The sequence below is a fragment of the Hylobates moloch genome, unplaced genomic scaffold, assembly GCF_009828535.3.
Source record: "Hylobates moloch isolate HMO894 unplaced genomic scaffold, HMol_V3 SCAFFOLD_24, whole genome shotgun sequence".
NCBI lineage: Eukaryota > Metazoa > Chordata > Mammalia > Primates > Hylobatidae > Hylobates > Hylobates moloch.
The window spans coordinates 16,395,289-16,412,751 of NW_026652299.1; the positions used below are offsets into that span (position 1 = coordinate 16,395,289).

At 38.3% G+C, this 17,463-nt stretch overlaps 1 protein-coding gene across 3 annotated transcripts in view; it reads left to right on the top strand.

Moving 5' to 3' along the window:
* Nucleotides 1-17,463, top strand: part of ZRANB3 (zinc finger RANBP2-type containing 3) — a 284,470-nt gene that overhangs the window by 118,131 nt on the left and 148,876 nt on the right. For 2 of the 3 annotated variants that reach the window (XM_058434353.1, XM_032145808.2), the window contains exons 4-5: nt 12,417-12,595; nt 15,870-16,101. In XM_058434353.1, the coding sequence (XP_058290336.1) occupies nt 12,417-12,595; nt 15,870-16,101 (411 nt within the window). Of the gene's footprint in view, nt 1-12,416; nt 12,596-15,869; nt 16,102-17,463 lie in introns of those variants that run through there. The other variant, XM_058434355.1, reaches the window with a different exon arrangement.

The window sequence follows — 17,463 nt, forward strand, 5'->3', positions numbered from 1 at the left end:
TTTTGTCTCAAGCTGTTGATGGATGTGTTTTTGATTCCTTATTTTGAAAGCAGAAATAATTTCCCCTTTATTACAAGTAAGTGGTGGCTTTATTTACTTCACTTCCACCATAATTTTATGTGTTATTATGTAACTGCGGAACATAGTATTTTAATATACTAGTCTGAATTTCAATACAAGATTCTTTATTTTCTAATTATGATGTCTTCAAATTAATTATAGTGTTGCCACATTAAAAAGGATATAAAGCATCACGCTGTAATTATTTATGATACTAAGCAAGGGATTTATTCATCTCACCTTTTATAAAATCTCCAACTGAACTTATCTGTGGTCCTCAATGGCAGTAATCAAGTTTGCCAAGTGCAAATGCTTCTTATCTGCTCTTTGTTTCCTAATCCTTATTTTCATATATTTTGAAACACCCTTTTGTTTACATTTGTGATCAACAAATTCACAATGTTAGTAAACAACGTAGAAAATTTAGTATTTTTCATACATTCCTTTTTTAAGAATATGTTATATTTTGTTTCACTGTGTTCATTACATGTAGAAGTTTTAGTGATGTAAGTTATTGTTCTTCCAATTTGTTAAACAGTTAAGATTGATCATTGAGGCTTATATATAGCACTTTAATTGATTACCTGAGATATATAATCAAAGCAAGGTGCAAATTAGATACCCTTTCAGTGCCTTTATTAAACTTCTGAAATTAGTCTTTTTCTATAAAATTGCTAGCGAATTCAAGTAGATTGTGAAGTGAGAAGCCAAATTTCGTTTTTGTTTTGTTTTTTGAGACAGAGTCTTGGTCTGTCACCCAGGCTGGAGTGCAGTGGCGCAATCCTGGCTTACTGCAACCACTGCCTCCTGGGTTAAAGCAGTTCCCCTGCCTCAGCCTCCCAAGTAGCTGGAATTATAGTTGCCCACCACCACACCTGGCTAACTTTTGTATTTGTAGTTTTATTTTTCATTTATTTATTATTTATTATTTATTTTTATTTTATTTTATTTATTTATTTTTTGAGACAGAGTCTCTGTTGCCCAGGCTGGAGTGCAGTGGCACCATCTCAGTTCACTGCAACCTCCGCCTCCCAGGTTCAAGTGATTCTTCTGCCTCACCCTCCCGAGTAACTGGGACTACAGGTGTGTGCCACCACGTCCGGCTAATTTTTGTATTTTTAGTAGAGACGGGGTTTCACCATATTGGCCAGGCTGGTCTCGAACTCCTGACCTCATGATCCGCCCGCCTCGGCCTCCCAAAGTGATGGGATTATAGGCATGAGCCACCGTGTCTGGCCTTATTTATTTTTTTGTGACAGGGTCTCATTCTGTCATAGCCTAGGCTAGAGAGCAGTGGTGCAATCTCGGCTCACTACAACCTTCGCCTCCTGGGCTCAAGCGATTTCTCCTGCCTCAGCCTCCCGAGTAGCTAGGATTACAGGCATGAGCCACCACACCTGGCCTAAGTTTTGTATTTTTAGTAAAGGTGGGGTTTCACCATATTGGCCAGGCTAGTCTTAAACTCTTGACCTCAAGTTATCGACCCACCTCAGCCTCCCAAAGTGCTGGGATTACAGGCGTGAGCCACCGTGCTCAGCCCCAAATTCTGTTTTAGATAAATTTATTCTACATACTATATAGCAGGGTAGAAAGCACTATGTTTATACTGCCTTGGAATTTTAATTAAAGGTCAGTCAAGAAACCAGATACCCCAGAAATGATTTAATAAGTTCAAGAATCAAATCATGGAAGTGTTTTTCGTGTTTTTATCTTTTTGTTTCTCTTAATGAGGAAATGGCCAAAAATTAGGCAAAGCTAAGATTTTTTCCCCAAAGTTTAATCATTGTAGTAGTTATTCTCAAAATGCAACCTGAGAGTCATCTACATAAGAATCATTTTTGCTTGCCCCATCCTTCCTTCCTTTCTTCCTTCCTTCCTTCCTTCCTGCCTTCCTGCCTTCCTGCCTTCCGACTTCCTTCCTTCCTTCCTTCCTTTCCTTCCTTCCTTCCCTCTCTCCCTCCCTCCTTCCTTCCTTCCCTCCTTCTTTCATTTCTTTGTTATTTTTAGAGACGAGGTCTTGCTGTTTCACTCAGGCTGAAGTGCAGTGTCCTGGCCTCAAGCAATCCTCCTAGCTCAGCCTCCCCAGTAGTTAGAACTACAGGCACATGCCAGCACATCAGCAAATTTTTGTATTTTTTGTAGACATCTGGTCTCTCTATATTGCCCAGGCTGATCTCAAAACTCCTGGCATCAGACAACCCTCACATACCAGCCTCCCAAAGGGATTTTTATTTTCAAAGTCCATTTCTATTGGATCAGAATTTGAGGTGTTGCCCTGAATTCTGAATTTTTAACTTGTATCTAAATGATGCCTAGGTATAATAGATTGTAAGAACTTAGAGCATTACTGGGAGATTGGACTTTTCCCACCCATTTCTTTTTGTCCTTTCCTTTTCTTTCTCCCTACCCCGCCCAAGCACTTGCAGTTATTTTCTTTGTGCTGCGTTGGGCTCTCAATTTTAAGAAATTGCTGAGGCTTCTATACTATGATGCAAGTGGAAAAAAATGACTACAATCTTAATTAAGTTTGTTAACTTGGTTTTAATTTTACAAAACAGATTTAAAACGTACAAAAATTATGGCAAATTTATTTCTGAACTTCAAATTTTATCTGAGGAATGGTACTGTTGAATGAATAATACATACGCATGTGAGCAGTTCCCATTATAGTTAAGTATCTCATCTTTTACTGTCTTGTGACTCTTTAAGATTAAATAAGAGCTGAGTGAGGTGATGCTTGCCTGTAGTCCCAGCTACTTGGGAGGCTGAGGCAGGAAGATCACTTGAGCCAGGAGTTTGAGGTTACAGTGAGCTATGATCATGCCACTGCACTCCAGCCTGAGCAACAGTGCGAGATCCTGTCTCAAATAAATGAATAAGAATTTAGAAATTTTGCTTCTTTTGGCACTGTCTGGTATAGATTAGTATCACTTCTTTTTATCTACTACTTTTGAAATGTAAACAGCCCTCTTTTCCTTCCACCAAGCACAACTGCTACTACGTTGTAGAGCTGTAACTTTTTTTTTAAAATCTTTTTACTTGAAAGTCATTTCATATTTACAGAAGGATTTCAAGAACATAAATAATACAAAGATCATCCATATACCCTTTACTCAGATTTATCAGTTGATGACATTTTATTCCATTTGTAAAGCTGTGACTTTGAATAAAACTTTACTAGAGACTGGAGGAGGATAAAAATACCACATTAAAAGCATAACATTTAACTGCCACTAGAAATGTCTATTCTTAAAACACATTTGCTCAAGTGGGGCACAGTGGTGTGCACCTGTAATCCTAGGTACTCTGGAGGCTGAGGCCAGAGGATTGCTTGAGCCCAGGAATTTGAGGCCAGCCTGAGTAACACAGAGAGACCCATGTCTGGGAAAAAAAATAAAAAGGGGCATATATTTGCTTATATCCAGCCTCTCAGACCATTCCAGAGCCTTCTCCCTGATTTTCTTTTTCTGGTCCCAATATGGGCATCTCTAAGCCATGCTTTGGACTACAACTCTACTTAAGTTCTGCCACCATCCCCGACTCAGTGCCCTCTCTTTAGATAAATAAGTTTTTCTTCTCTCATCCTGCTGCTCTCTAAGCAGCCTTCCCCTGTTCCCAGTGCATTTCCTTCAAGAGAAAGCCTGCCTCTGCACACAAGGACCAGCCAACCATCAGGAAAGTGATAGCACAGTCCCCAAAGCGTAGACTCTTCTGTCTTGAGTAAGAAGAAGATCAGGGCTATGGGCATACCCATATGGTCTGTTCTCTTTTCCTAGTCCCTTATGAGAAAAGAAGACAGAATTGAAATGTACACACACTATTCTTTTTTTTTTTTTGAGATGGAGTCTTGCTCTGCCGCCTAGGCTGGAGTGCAGTCTGCAAGCTCCGCCTCCCGGGTTCACACCATTCTCCTGCCTCAGCCTCCCGAGTAGCTGGGACTACAGGTGCCCGCCACCATACGCGGCTAATTGTTTGTATTTCAAGTAGAGATAGGGTTTCACTGTGTTAGCCAGGATGGTCTCCATCTCCTGACCTCGTGATCCACCTGCCTTGGCCTCCCAAAGTGCTGGGATTACAGGCGTGAGCCACTGTGCCCGGCTGTACACACACAATTCTAAGAACAAATAATCTTCACGTGTACCGTCTAAAATTCTCTACTGGAAATAGCACTAACAATGTACAAGAACAAGAAAGTAGTTTTGCTAAAATATATACCCCCTTAATAATAAATAACAGAACATAGTATTTCAGTCTGCTATTTCTCTATGTGGATTTTCTTTCTTAATTGAAATCCTAAGATTTTAAAAGCATACCTAAAGGTGTCCTCCAAAGCAATCTCTTTTATAACAAACAGGCCACCTATTTTAAAGACAAACCTACATCTCTGCCTTCAAAGGAACAAGCTGCTTATAACATTAAAACTGGAAAAGTTTTGAGTTTCAAAAAATTGTCAATCAATGAGCATTTTTTAATGCATAGGAATAAAAATTGCTTTATAAAAGTAATCACAGTATAAAAAAGTGAAACTGAAATTTTATGTATCAGGATAATTGTTATTTAATTGCTCTTAATAATTTCATAGAACAAAACATTTAGGAAACCTAAAATTATAAGTAAAATGGTGATTTACAATTTTGACAACATTGATGAAATGTGTTCTTGAGGTTAATGTATTCTATTTAATTCTTATGTAGCTACCTGGACATTTGTACTATTGTTTATTCAAGACTTTGATTTTTAATCATTGATTTAGCCTTAATGGTGATGAAACACTGAAGAGCTCCACATTTACAAATTCTATTGTTGTTAGAGCCCAGGGCTTTGAACCACATGTTGAGTGTAGTTATTCCTGTATGCCTAAATTACTTGAAGTGTGTTGTTGCTTTTATAATTGAATGCTATGCTATTTTCAATTCTTTTCAAAATACTGGAATCTGGCCAAGTGTGGTGACTCATGCCGGTAATCTCAGCACTTTGGGAAGCCAAGGCAGGAGGATTGGTTGAGCCAGGAGTTCAAGACAAGCCTGGACAACAAAGTGAGACCCCCCATCTCTACAAACAAACAAACAAACAAACAAAAACAGGCATGGGGGTGTGCACCTGTAGTCCCAGCTACTCAGGAGGCTGAGGTGGGAGAACCGCTTGAGCCCAGGAGTTTGAGGTTGCAGTGAGCTGTGATCAGGCCAGGCCACAGCACTCCAACCTAGGTGACAGTGAGAGCCTGTCTCAAAATAAAAACAAAAACAAAATCTAAGTACATGTTTTAAAAGTTTATTTTTTATTTTATTTTATTTTATTTTTTTGAGACGGAGTCTCACTGTGTCACCCAGGCAGGAGTGCAGTGGCACAATCTCTGCTCACTGCAAGCTCCGCCTCCTGGGTTCATGCCATTCTTCTGTCTCAGCCTCCCAAGTAGCTGGGACTACAGGCGCTCACCACCACGCTTGGCTAATTTTTTGCATTTTTAGGGGAGATGGGGTTTCACCGTGTTAGCCAGGATGGTCTCGATCTCCTGACCTCGTGATCCGCCCACCTCGGCCTCCCAAAGTGCTGGGATACAGGCATGAGCCACCGTGCCCAGCCAAAGTTTATTTTGTTTTATCTACTTATTCATTTCTTTATTTTTGAGATGGAGTTTCACTCTTGTCGCCCAGGCTGGAGTACAAACGCATGATCTCAGCTCACTGCAACCTCCGCCTCCCCTGTTCAAGCAATTCTCCTGCCTCAGTCTCCCGAGTAGCTGGGACTACAGGTGTGCGCCACTATCCGGGCTAATTTTTTTTTTATTTTTCGTAGAGACGGGGTTTCATCATTTTGGCCAGGCTAGTCTCAAACTCCTGACCTCAGGTGATCCACCCACCTCAGCCTCCCATAGTGCTGGGATTACAGGTGTGAGCAACTGCGCCTGGCCTTAAAAGTTTATTTTAAAAGGTAGTCCTTTTCAAATTTTATTTAGAGCTGAGTCATTCTATGTATTATTCCATTCTTTAATGGGAATATGAGATTATGCCAATATACTTTTATTTTCTAATTTAGAACTATGTATTTTTCTAGTTTGTTCCATCAAACTTTATTTCCTACTTCACCATGGCCCAAAAATGAACAACCAAAAACAAATACCTAAGAAAAATAGTACCCAAATGTTTCACTTTGTATTGATAAATATCTTTCTAATTTCTGAGAATCACTTTTAGTCATTTCACTACATAATCTTTAAACTAAAGGGATGCTGAATAAGAAGTTGGGGGTTGTTACGAGGAAAGATAGCTGGACAAAAACTGAGTGTCAGTGTCAGTCCTAATACCATAGGGTATGATCTTCAAGTAGATTAGGAAATGGGTAGATTAAGAAATTTTCTTCTCTTTTCTTCCTTTCTTTTCTTTTCTTTTTTCTTTTCTTTTTTTTCTTTTTCTTTCTTTTCTTTGTTTCCTTTTTTTTTTCAGCGTCTCATTCTGTCACCCAGGCTGGAGTGCAGTGACGTGGTAATGGCACACTTCAACCTTCTGGACTCAAGCAGTCCTCCTACTTCAGCTTCCCCATTAGTTGGACTGTAGGCACATGCCACCACACCTGGGAATTACTAAATTTTTTTATAGAGACAGAATCTCACTCTGTTGGCCAAACTGGTCTTGAACTCCTGGCCTCAAGCAGTCCTCCTGCCTCAGCCTCCCAAAATGTTGGGATTACAGATGTGAGCTACTGTACCCAACCAAGAAATTTATTATTTTCAGTGATAGCAAGTCGATCAAATTCTGAGATGTTTTACTCTAGCTAACAAAGCTCAAGGAAACTCTTTTATAAAAATCACAATGCCAGTTTATTAACGTATATTGAAAGATGGCTTTCCCTTTATCTTGGTCACCCTGAAGAGATGCTATGGACCTTTCCACTGAAAATTTCATTTGGATGTCTAGGCTGATGATGCTACCCAGACATGAAGAGGGTATGAAAGGGTTTATTACTGACATAACAAGTCTTTCTGGGATGAGGAGGGCAGGCTCCTAAGTAGATATAAAAATGACTTGAAAAAAAAAACAAGGAGAAGAGACAGGCATAGTCTGTTATTGGGCTTATGGGGTGGGGTTAAGGTGAGGGTTCTTACCATGTGGGCCAGGGCTTGCATAGCTTGTATTTCCCACCAGTGCCAAAGGAAATAGCACCCACACTTTCGTATCTGCTTGTACACAATTGGGGCAGAAGGGTAAGCGGGCTTGCATGTAAACATCAAAAAATGGAGTGAGACTCTTTATTTTATCCTTCTGTTTGCTTCCATTGCTTATTCTTATATTCAACACATCAGCTTTGTAAGACCAATCCTTCCATGAGTTATACTGAAGACTGTTTGACTTGAGAAACTATTTTTTCTTTTTAAAATGACTTCATATTTCTTAATTGGTACTTAACGTTTTATGTTTAATAGTTCTTAAATGGCAGTCGTACTTTTTTAGGTTATTAGGAAAGAGTATGATATGGTAGCTGGGAACAGGAAGACAATGTTTAGAATTTTGAAAACCTAACAAAAATAATACATTATTAGCTCCCATAATTTGTTTTTTCCTTTTCAGCTGCCTAAATTCATCACCGAATATTCAATCATTTATCTTCTTTAAGCCTTAAGCAACATAAGTCAAACAGGCTGCTTCTACTTGTTTCTCTCAGAGACTATTCTGTCTACTTCCCAAACTATGCACTGTGCATGTAGATACGAAGGTAAAAATCTCAGAGAGGAGGAAACTTGAGAGAATTATAAAGAAAATCTGCATACACATTAGCCTTAAGTCTTTGGCTATTTCCTAAACTATACATGCACAGAATGGGATCCCAAGAAACCCAGAAGAAATATAGAGTTGGGAAGATAAAAACTAAGCCAAGATTTTGACAGTATTGTGATACTAAGTAGACAGAGATGGGGTTGAGCCTTGTTGAGGTGAGAGATTGTTTACAAATATCTTGCCTTGGCTTCTGTTGACCCCCAGGAGGGCCATCTTCTATAATAAATACAGGCGCTGGGAATAAGGGCAACACTGAGTAAACTTGCCCTTTAAAAGCCTAAAACCAAGTCTTAAAAGGAATGAGGTATTTGCCGTTACTCAATTTGCCTTCCCTAAGAAAACTTAACCTAACCCCTCTTGGGAGAAGATAATACTATCCAAAGCTTCTATGAATTTTTTACTCATGATATCTGGTGTTAAATCAGAAAGTATGAGGGATCCTGAAAAACTGGTACCAAAAGGAAAAGGAAATAGAGCCTACACGAGATCAGATGTTGTTATCAGAGAGAGACTTTAAAATAACTTAATTTTTGGCTGGGCACGGTGGCACACACCTGCAATCCCAGCACTTTGGGAGGCCGAGGAAGGCAGATCACTTGAGGTCAGGAGTTTGAGAACAACCTGGTCAACATGGCGAAACCCTGTCTTGGCAAGGTGCAGTGGCTTATGCCTGTAATCCAAGCACTTTGGGAGGCTGAGGCGGGTGGATCACCTGAGGTCAGGAGTTTGAGACCAGCCTGGCCAATATGGCGAAACCCCGTCTCTACTAAAAATACAAAAGTTACCCGGGAGTGGTGGCATGCTACTGTAATCCCAGCTACTTGGGAGGCTGAGGCAGGAGAATCTCTTGAACCCAGGAGGCAGACGTTGCAATGAGCCGAGATCGTGCCACTGCACTCCAGCCTGGGTGACAGAGCAAGACTCCATTTCAAGAAAAAAAAAAAATAACCCTGTCTCTACTAAAAATAACAAAAATTAGCCTGGCATGGTGGCACTCACCTGTAGTCCCCAGGTACTGAGGAGGCTAAGGCACGAGAATCACTTGAACCCAGAAGGTAGAGGTGGCTGCAGTGAGCCAAGATCATGCCACTACATTCCATCCTTGGTGACAGAGCAAGACTGTCTCAAATATAAAACAACAACAACATCAAGAAAATCAGCAAAAAGTTGGACAAAAAGACGTTTCAAAGGAGAATGTAATCTATTAAAAAGAATGTAATAGATTGTAAAAAATGTAATTAATAGAATGTAATCTATTAGGCCGGGCATGGTGGCCCTCGCCTGTAATCCCAGCACTTTGGAAGGCTAAGGCAGGTGGATCGCTTGAGCTCAGGAGTTCAAGACCAGCCTGGCCAAATAGTACCAAAAAAAATAGCTGGGCCTGGTGGCACATGCCTGGAGTCCTGGCTACCCAGGGGACTGAGCTAGGAGGATTGCTTGAGCCCAGATCGAGGCTGCAGTGAGCCACGATTACGCCACTGCCCTCCAGCCACAGCAAGACCCTATCTAAAAAAACAAGCAAACAAACAAAACCCCAAGAATTTTTAACATGTTAGAACAACAACAACAAAAACAGATTCTAATGGACATTTTAGAACTGAAAAATAACATCTGGAGTTAATTCTAGTAGATTTAATTGATACAAGAATACAGAATTAGAGAACTAGAAGACAAAAATATTCCAACTTCTAATCAAATTAAGTTCCCAACATATCAGGATTCTTCTTATTCTTACCCATACTTATGCTAGTTTCCCTTTTCTTCGCCTGTCATCAACCTAAAACTTATTTTTCTTATTTTTTCTTTAAAAATATTTATTTGACAAATAAAAATTATATATATTTATGGTGTACATTATGTTGTTTTGAAATATGTATACATTGTAGAATGGCTACATTGAGCTAATTAACATATGCATTACTTCACATGCTTTTTTGTGATGGGAACACTTAAAATCAACTCTCTTTGCAATTTTTAAGAATGTAGTATGTTGTTATTAACTATAGTTACCCTGTTGGACAATGTATCTCTTCACCTTATTCCTTCTATCTAACTGAAATTTTGTTGGTTTTTTTAATTCTACCTATTGTTTCAAGTCCCAATTCTACGTATCCTATTGAAGGCTTACATACCTGATCTCAGTAGAGAAGATTAGGAAATTTTGAGGAGTGGTGGTCTTTGGGAGAGAGTTGTCTGGCAAGCCAACACAAAACACTGTTAGTCATACATGAAGTGCAAATGTATACATAGACAGGTGACTGGCACCAAGTAAACTTAGCAGCAAGAAGCTGAGGTTCTAGTGATAGAATCTGGGTTGCAGAGAAAGAATTCTGCTTTCCAGAAAATCAGGGAAGGAAAACAGATCCTATTTCCAGATAAACTGAAATTAAGAAAATGTGTTATGAAACTATGGCAGGAAACAAAACCAAAGACCCCTAACCATAGCACAAAGTTAGTGGTATTGTCCACACACAAAAAACAGGGCCAAGCCTAAGTTCCTGGAAGTCTGTTTTTGGCAGAGTTGTTGAGGCGGGAAGTGGCACACTGAATAACTCTAGCCAGGTAAAGATCTGTAATTGTTGGCTGGGCACGGTGGCTCAGGCCTGCAATCCCAGCACTTTGGGAGGCTGAGGTGGGCGGATCACCTGAGGTTGGGAGTTTGAGACCAGCCTGACCAACATGGAGAAACCCCGTCTCTACTAAAAATATAAAATTAGCCAGGCGTGGTGGCACATGCCACCTCAGCTACTCCAGAGGCGGAGGTTGCTGTGAGCCGAGATCGCGCTGTTGCACTCCAGCCTGGGCAACAGGAGCGAAACTACGTCTTAAAAAAAAAAAAAAGATCTGTGATTGTTAAAGTTCTGCTGTATTGGAACCAAGTTGTTCCCAGAATCCAGTGATGTTTGAGTGGCTTCAGGTATGAAAATTGGAGGGCTTTGAAGACACGGAAACATACTAGTTATTACCCAACGAATGTATAAATATAACTTTGCATGAATTCTAAGATTGCTTTTTTGTTGTTAACAGGAGCAGTTAAAAGAAAAGTACATAAACAAAATAATAAAGTTTTCTCAATGGAAACTTGCTTAAAGTCCAAAATCTGCTCTTTTCTCATTTCTTTAGTTTTGCTCAGCATTTAAAATTCATTTTTAAACTCTTTGTTTTCAGTTTCTGCATTTTTCTTTTTTCTCTTTGTATAGTCTGGTAAACAGGGCCTGTCATTTAGTCTCTCTTTCCCATTGTTTGCCATAGTAACTACTAAAAAAGTAAGGATTATTAAGGTATAATTCACACTTTTATGTAAATTCACCCATTTTTAGTGTACAATTCTATGAGTTCTAAAAAATGCATACGGTTATGTAACAGCCACTAACATCAAGGTATAGACCGACTCCATTCCCAAAAGTTCCCTCATGCTATTCCCCTCCCTCACCTCCAGCCCTGGCAACCACAGATCTGCTATGGCTCCCTTTTGTTTTACTTTCCAGAATGAGACATATAAATGGAATCACATAGTATGTAGATTTTGAATCTGGCTTCTTTCGCTTACCAAAATGCGTTTTAGATCTATTCACGTTGTGTAGAGCATGAGTTCATTCTTTTTTTTATTACTGAATAGTACTCCATTGTATGAATATGACATCATTTGATTATTCATGCACAGGTGAAGTACATTTAAGTTATATCCAGTTTCTGGCTATTTTGAACAAAAACACTATAAATATTCACTAAGTGACTACTATTTAAATTGGAACAGCTTAGACGTCAGACATTGTGACAGTGTGGATACAAATCAAGTGGGAAGACACCTGAGACCTGGGATCTCATATGAGTTTTGCATCAGCCAGCTGTGATTTAAATAATTTAACTTCTCTATGTCTGCTTGTTTTGTAAAATGTGCGTCATTCAGGACTTACTCTACTTTTGAAATAACATGGTTTTGTGCTGTTAAGACATTTACTATTGTCTAAGAGGAGAGACTATAAATGGTTACATACATTTTATAAAACTAATTATATAAAATCAACATAACTAATACTTAACCTTAGGAGTAATTTTTTCTCTTTAAGTTCAATCATGAATAGTTTGAACATAATATGATTTGCTTAATGAATTTTACAGGTCCTTATAATCTCAAACTTTTTATTAACTGTATCATCCAACTAATTTTACATTGGAAAATTATTTTGATAATACATTTTTTTTTTAGACAGCCTTACTCTGTTACCCAGGCTGGAGTGTAGTGGTTCAGTCTAAGCTCACTGTAGCATCAACCTCCTGGGTTCAAGCAATCCTCCCACTTCAGCCTCTGAGTAGCTGGAACTACAGGTGTGTCCTACCACGCCCAGCTAATTTTTTGTACCTTTTTTTATAGAGACAAGGTTTCACCATGTTGGCCAGGCTGGTCTCGAAGTCCTGGGCTCAAGCAATCCACCTACGTCAGCCTCCCAAAGTGCTGGGATTACATTTATGAGCCATCACACCCAACTAATAATACTCTTAAATAAAATGTTTGATAAATATTTTCTTTTAAAATATTTTAGGCTTTATTCTTAATTAACATTTATTTATTTTTTAATTTAGATGGGTCTAGGAAAGACAATCCAGGCAATTGGAATTACTTACTTCTATAAAGAGGAATGGCCTCTGTTAATAGTGGTCCCTTCGTCTCTGAGGTACCCCTGGACAGAAGAAATCGAGAAATGGATCCCAGAGCTAAGTCCAGAAGAAATCAATGTTATTCAGAATAAAACTGATGTTAGGTAAGAACAACTATTTAATATTTAAGGAGAAAAGTCTTCCTTGTGTGTACCTGGTATATATTCATGTTTTAGAATGCAATATCACCTGTAGATCATAATTTAGAAGTGGAGTAAGTAGTATGGAGAATTTTATTTTACATTTTAAAATAAGAATTATTTATCTAAAACCCAACAGTATATTTTATTTCTAAGTTCCCTTATGGTATATTTTTAAAGTAAATGTAAAATACATATACTTTTAAAGATATATGTAGTATATTTACTTTATATATACCTTAAACATATTTGAAACCATCATAAGGTTCAAAAATAAATCTCACAACTTTTCATTGATTGACTTGAAGCTTTGTGATCATTTATTATCAGCAACTTTAGTAGATTTTGCTTTCCAATTTGTTAATTAATATGCAAGTTTTGTGCGTGACTCATTAGTAAGTTTGATTTTCCTGATTTATAATTTTAATATTTTATATTTTGAAAATATTTGCTTTGTGTTTATTTGAAGCTCTCACTCTAAAATCTGTTATAGTGTTGTTAGTATTTTTTTCCTCGTTTTGCTTTCTAGCATTTAGAATAAGACAATCAGTTTGAGTATTGATGAGTTATTACATGGAATGTGTAGGTGATTCATACAAATTATGTCTCTGGAGGTTCAAAGTTATCTGTTTCTGAACCTTACATAAAAAGCAGTACAGTACATCTACTGAAATAAATATCTGTTAATACTTAGATTTTTAAATTTTGGTATTATTTTACTGTACTGTATTCTCTAAGGCTGTTAACATAAAAGGTATATTTAAAAATAAATTTGTCTTATGAATGTGGAAGGAGGAAACACAAAATGTATGGAGGGCCTTTTCACTTTCAACCTTGAAATGCTAATTCAGTAGAATATATCTTTATGGGCCCTAGAAAATCTGGACTCTATTTACATGGTTAAAATGGAAAAACTGCTATCTTATCCTAATTATTATAAATAAATCTCCTCTCCAATAAAACTGAATGAAATTGAAAAGACTTACAAATATAGAGAATGTAGAATTTTTTTAAGGCCTCCATAACCATCATCTGCTTGATATACCTTATTTATTTAATAATTTAATTAATTAATTAATTTTTTTTTTTTGGAGATGGAGTGTCACTCTGTTGCCCAGGCTGGAATGCAGTGGCACCATGTCGGCTCACTGCAACCTCTGCGTCCTGGGTTCAAGGGATTCTCCTACCTCAGCCTCCTGAGTAGCTGGGATTACAGGCACCACCACCACACCTGGCTGACTTTTTAAATTTTTAGCAGAGACGGGGTTTCACCGTGTTGTTCAGGCTGGTCTCAAACTCCTGATCTCAGGTGATCCACCCACCTCAGCCTCCCAAAGTGCTGGGATTACAGGCGTGAGCCACTGCACCTGGCTGATAAACCTTATTTAAATGTTCACGTTTAAATTTTCTTAAAATGACTCTTCTATCATCTTTTATAGCCACTAGGGCATCTAGTTTTTACATTATTTTGAAAATACACTCTTGCAGTTAAATGGTGGATAATATTTTTATTTAAATAGTATTTGGGATATGTTAGATAGGACTACAACTCAAGAGTATAAGTTTCCTGGAGGATGTTAGTTAAGGACAGAAAAACTACCCAGTGTCTTCCAGGTACTTAAAGAAACAGGTTTAGGTGTATACCAATATGTCCACCACAAATACATATACTTTCCTTCTGGCTTATATCGGTTATTCCTGGACTGTTTACTAGTCAAGACATGGTAGGATAGAAGCTACAGACTGCTGCAGTGGCCTTTGAAGCCAGTCTCCTATTTATTGCTCTCAGTATACCTAAGTTAGTTAGTAATATTAAATAACCTATTACTTTTCTTCTTCAGGCTCTTCTGGTGTTTGAATACAGTGAGAAAATTATAGGTCTCAGCTAGGCGCGGTGGCTCACACCTGTAATCCCAGCACTTTGGGAGGCCAGGGCGGGTGGGTGGATCACGAGGTCAGAAGATTGAGACCATCCTGGCTAAAATGGTGAAACCCCATCTCTACTAAAAATACAAATAATTAGCCAGGCATGGTGACAGGCACCTGTAGTCCCAGCTACTTGGGAGGCTGAGACAGGAGAATGGCATTAACCCAGGAGGCAGAGCTTGCAGTGAGTCAAGATCGTGCCACTGTACTCCAGCCTGGGCAACAGAGCGAGATTCTGTCTCAAAAAAAAAAAAAAAAAAAAAAAACTAAAAATTATAGGTCTCTGTATTAAGTAGATTAATCCAGGGCTTAAAATGCAGTAGCCATAGTGGTTCTGGCTGCTTAGGAACTCTACCTTTTCTGTTAGAGGATAGAGAACTGCAGAAGACTGGCTCTGTCCTGTATTTTTTTCTGATGATATAGAAAATGCAAAAGTGATATGTCTTAGTATTAATGAATTTATTTGTCTAATTATTTCATTCTATAAACTTTATTTGGGATCATAGCACTGTGTATGAATACTAGTAAAAGATGAATAAGACACATTCCCTGCCCTTACCAATCTCATGATATGGTAACAGACATAAATATGTAAATAAATAATTTATTGACAGCAAGATACAGAATATTACAGATGTATGAATTATAGAAATCTAAAGATCAGGGATCATTTTAGCTCAGTGGTTCTTGATGTGAGGTGGTACCCGCTTCTAACCACACTTCACATTTTATCACCTCAGGTCCAGGAACCTTTTGTTGTCACAGTGACTCGGACTCCACTGTCCTTTAATGGGTAGGACCAGGAAATGAAGCTCTGCAATGCACTGAACAGCCCTATAAGTCTGTTCTGCTACTGGTATTTTGAGCAAGAGGGCCTGTTCAGTGCACCGCAGAGCTTCACTTAGTCCTGCTCAAAATACCGGTAGCATCTGGATTGAAAAACTGCTATCCTATTTGTGTGAAAGTTTCATTGAAGAGTCAACTAATATTTAAGTATCCATTTTATGCATGATCCTAGGTGCATAGAAGCAAATATTGTCAGAAAGTAATGTGGCTTGCTGGATGTCAAAATTTTTCAAAGAACATTTAACTAAAATTTTGGTTTTGGTTAACCAAAACTGTAAATTTTGGATCCTGGTTTATTACATTTGAGGATTGTGAAATCTTAAGAGTTTGAGTAGTAGTACCATCTCCTTTTATTTTTCTTCTATTCTTTTTTCTTCTCCTCTGTATTTTTTCCCAAGAGAGTTGTATTGTTTATGATAACGTCATTACTGAGATATTTTTTAAGTACATGGATTTTCTTTTCTAGGAGAATATCGACCAGTAAAGTGACAGTTCTGGGTTATGGTCTCTTAACCGCAGATGCAGAGACTTTGATAGATGCACTGAATAATCAGAACTTCAAAGTAGTTATAGTGGATGAATCACACTACATGAAATCCAGAAATGCAACTCGCAGCAGGATTTTATTGCCAATAGTACAGAAAGCCAGACGAGCCATTCTTCTTACAGGAACACCAGCTTTAGGAAGGCCTGAAGAGGTATTACAATCCTTATACTTTGAACTTGAAAGAAGAGAAGGGGGGTGGGAGGGGTATTGAATCAACCACCTATTTTGCAATTTTTAATTTCAAATTAGATGCCTCAAATGCTAGAGGAGTACATTGGGAATTTCTAGATAGTTCGTATGTTTTATCATGGCTGTTTTAATCTATTTATATTTAAGCCTTAGCCAAGCTTGTAGGTATGTATAAAACATAGCTTTTACCTTTATTATAAGGCTTCCATATTTAGTACAACTTTATAATATTCTTCACAATGTGTTCCTGAGGTTCTTCTATGGTCTTAATCTTCATTTATCCTATCTATTTTACATTATAAGCTTCTTAGGATTGGGATTGAATCTACCTTATTTCTTTTCACCGCATTTCAGAACTTCTCTCTGTTCTTCTTTTGCTTTAAGAGTCACATTTGGGAAAGTAAAGAGAAACTAAAGCTTATGTGCAGACCAGATAAGGTATCTGCTTAGAATGAAAGAATAAGTCATGTGTTTGATACCCCATTTAGCTTTTGCTACTGTAAGAAATGGGTAGTTCGTGGAGTGGTTAAAGGGTTAGGAAGAAGACATGATGGAAGAAATGTCTGTAAGGTTTAGGGTTGTTTAAGGAAGCTCTGTTTACTAATGAACACTGAATCTTAGAAAAACATGGATTGTCCTGTAGGGTTGCTGGGAGAATTAAAGGTAATACTGCTTTGAAAGTTCCTCACCCTGTGCCTTGTCACATAGTAAGCACTCAACATATTAGCCAATATTATATTAACTTTTGAGCCAAGCCTGGGTGACAGCTGTTATCATTGCCCTGTCTAACAGTATTACCTAAGCTCTGCTTTTCAGTTCTATCCTGGAAATCTTGTGAGATACATATAAAAGTACATAGATAGTGATGATAAAATGCTTAATTTTACTTTTTATAGTTTTTACTCTTGGATACCCACTGACAGTGCTGTAGCTCCAAGTAATTGACATTATGTCCGCAAATTATGTCAATGAATAATAGGGGTGATGATATCCTTAAAAAAAATCATGAAACGTATCCTTCAAGATACTCAGTCCTACTGAGTCCAGCAAGTCGGCTGGACTCAGTAGCTCATGCCTGTAATCCAAGCACTGGGAAGCCGAGGTGAGTGGATCACTTGAGGCCAGGAGTTCAAGACCAGCCTGGCCAACATGGTGAAACCCCATCTTTACTAAAAATACAAAAATTAGCTGGGCATGGTGGCCTGTACCTGTAGTTTAGCTACCCGGGAGGCTGAGGCAGGAGAATCACTTGAACCCAGGAGGCAGAGGTTGCAGTGAGCTGAGATCTCACCATTGCACTCCAGCCTGGGCGACAGAGTGAGAC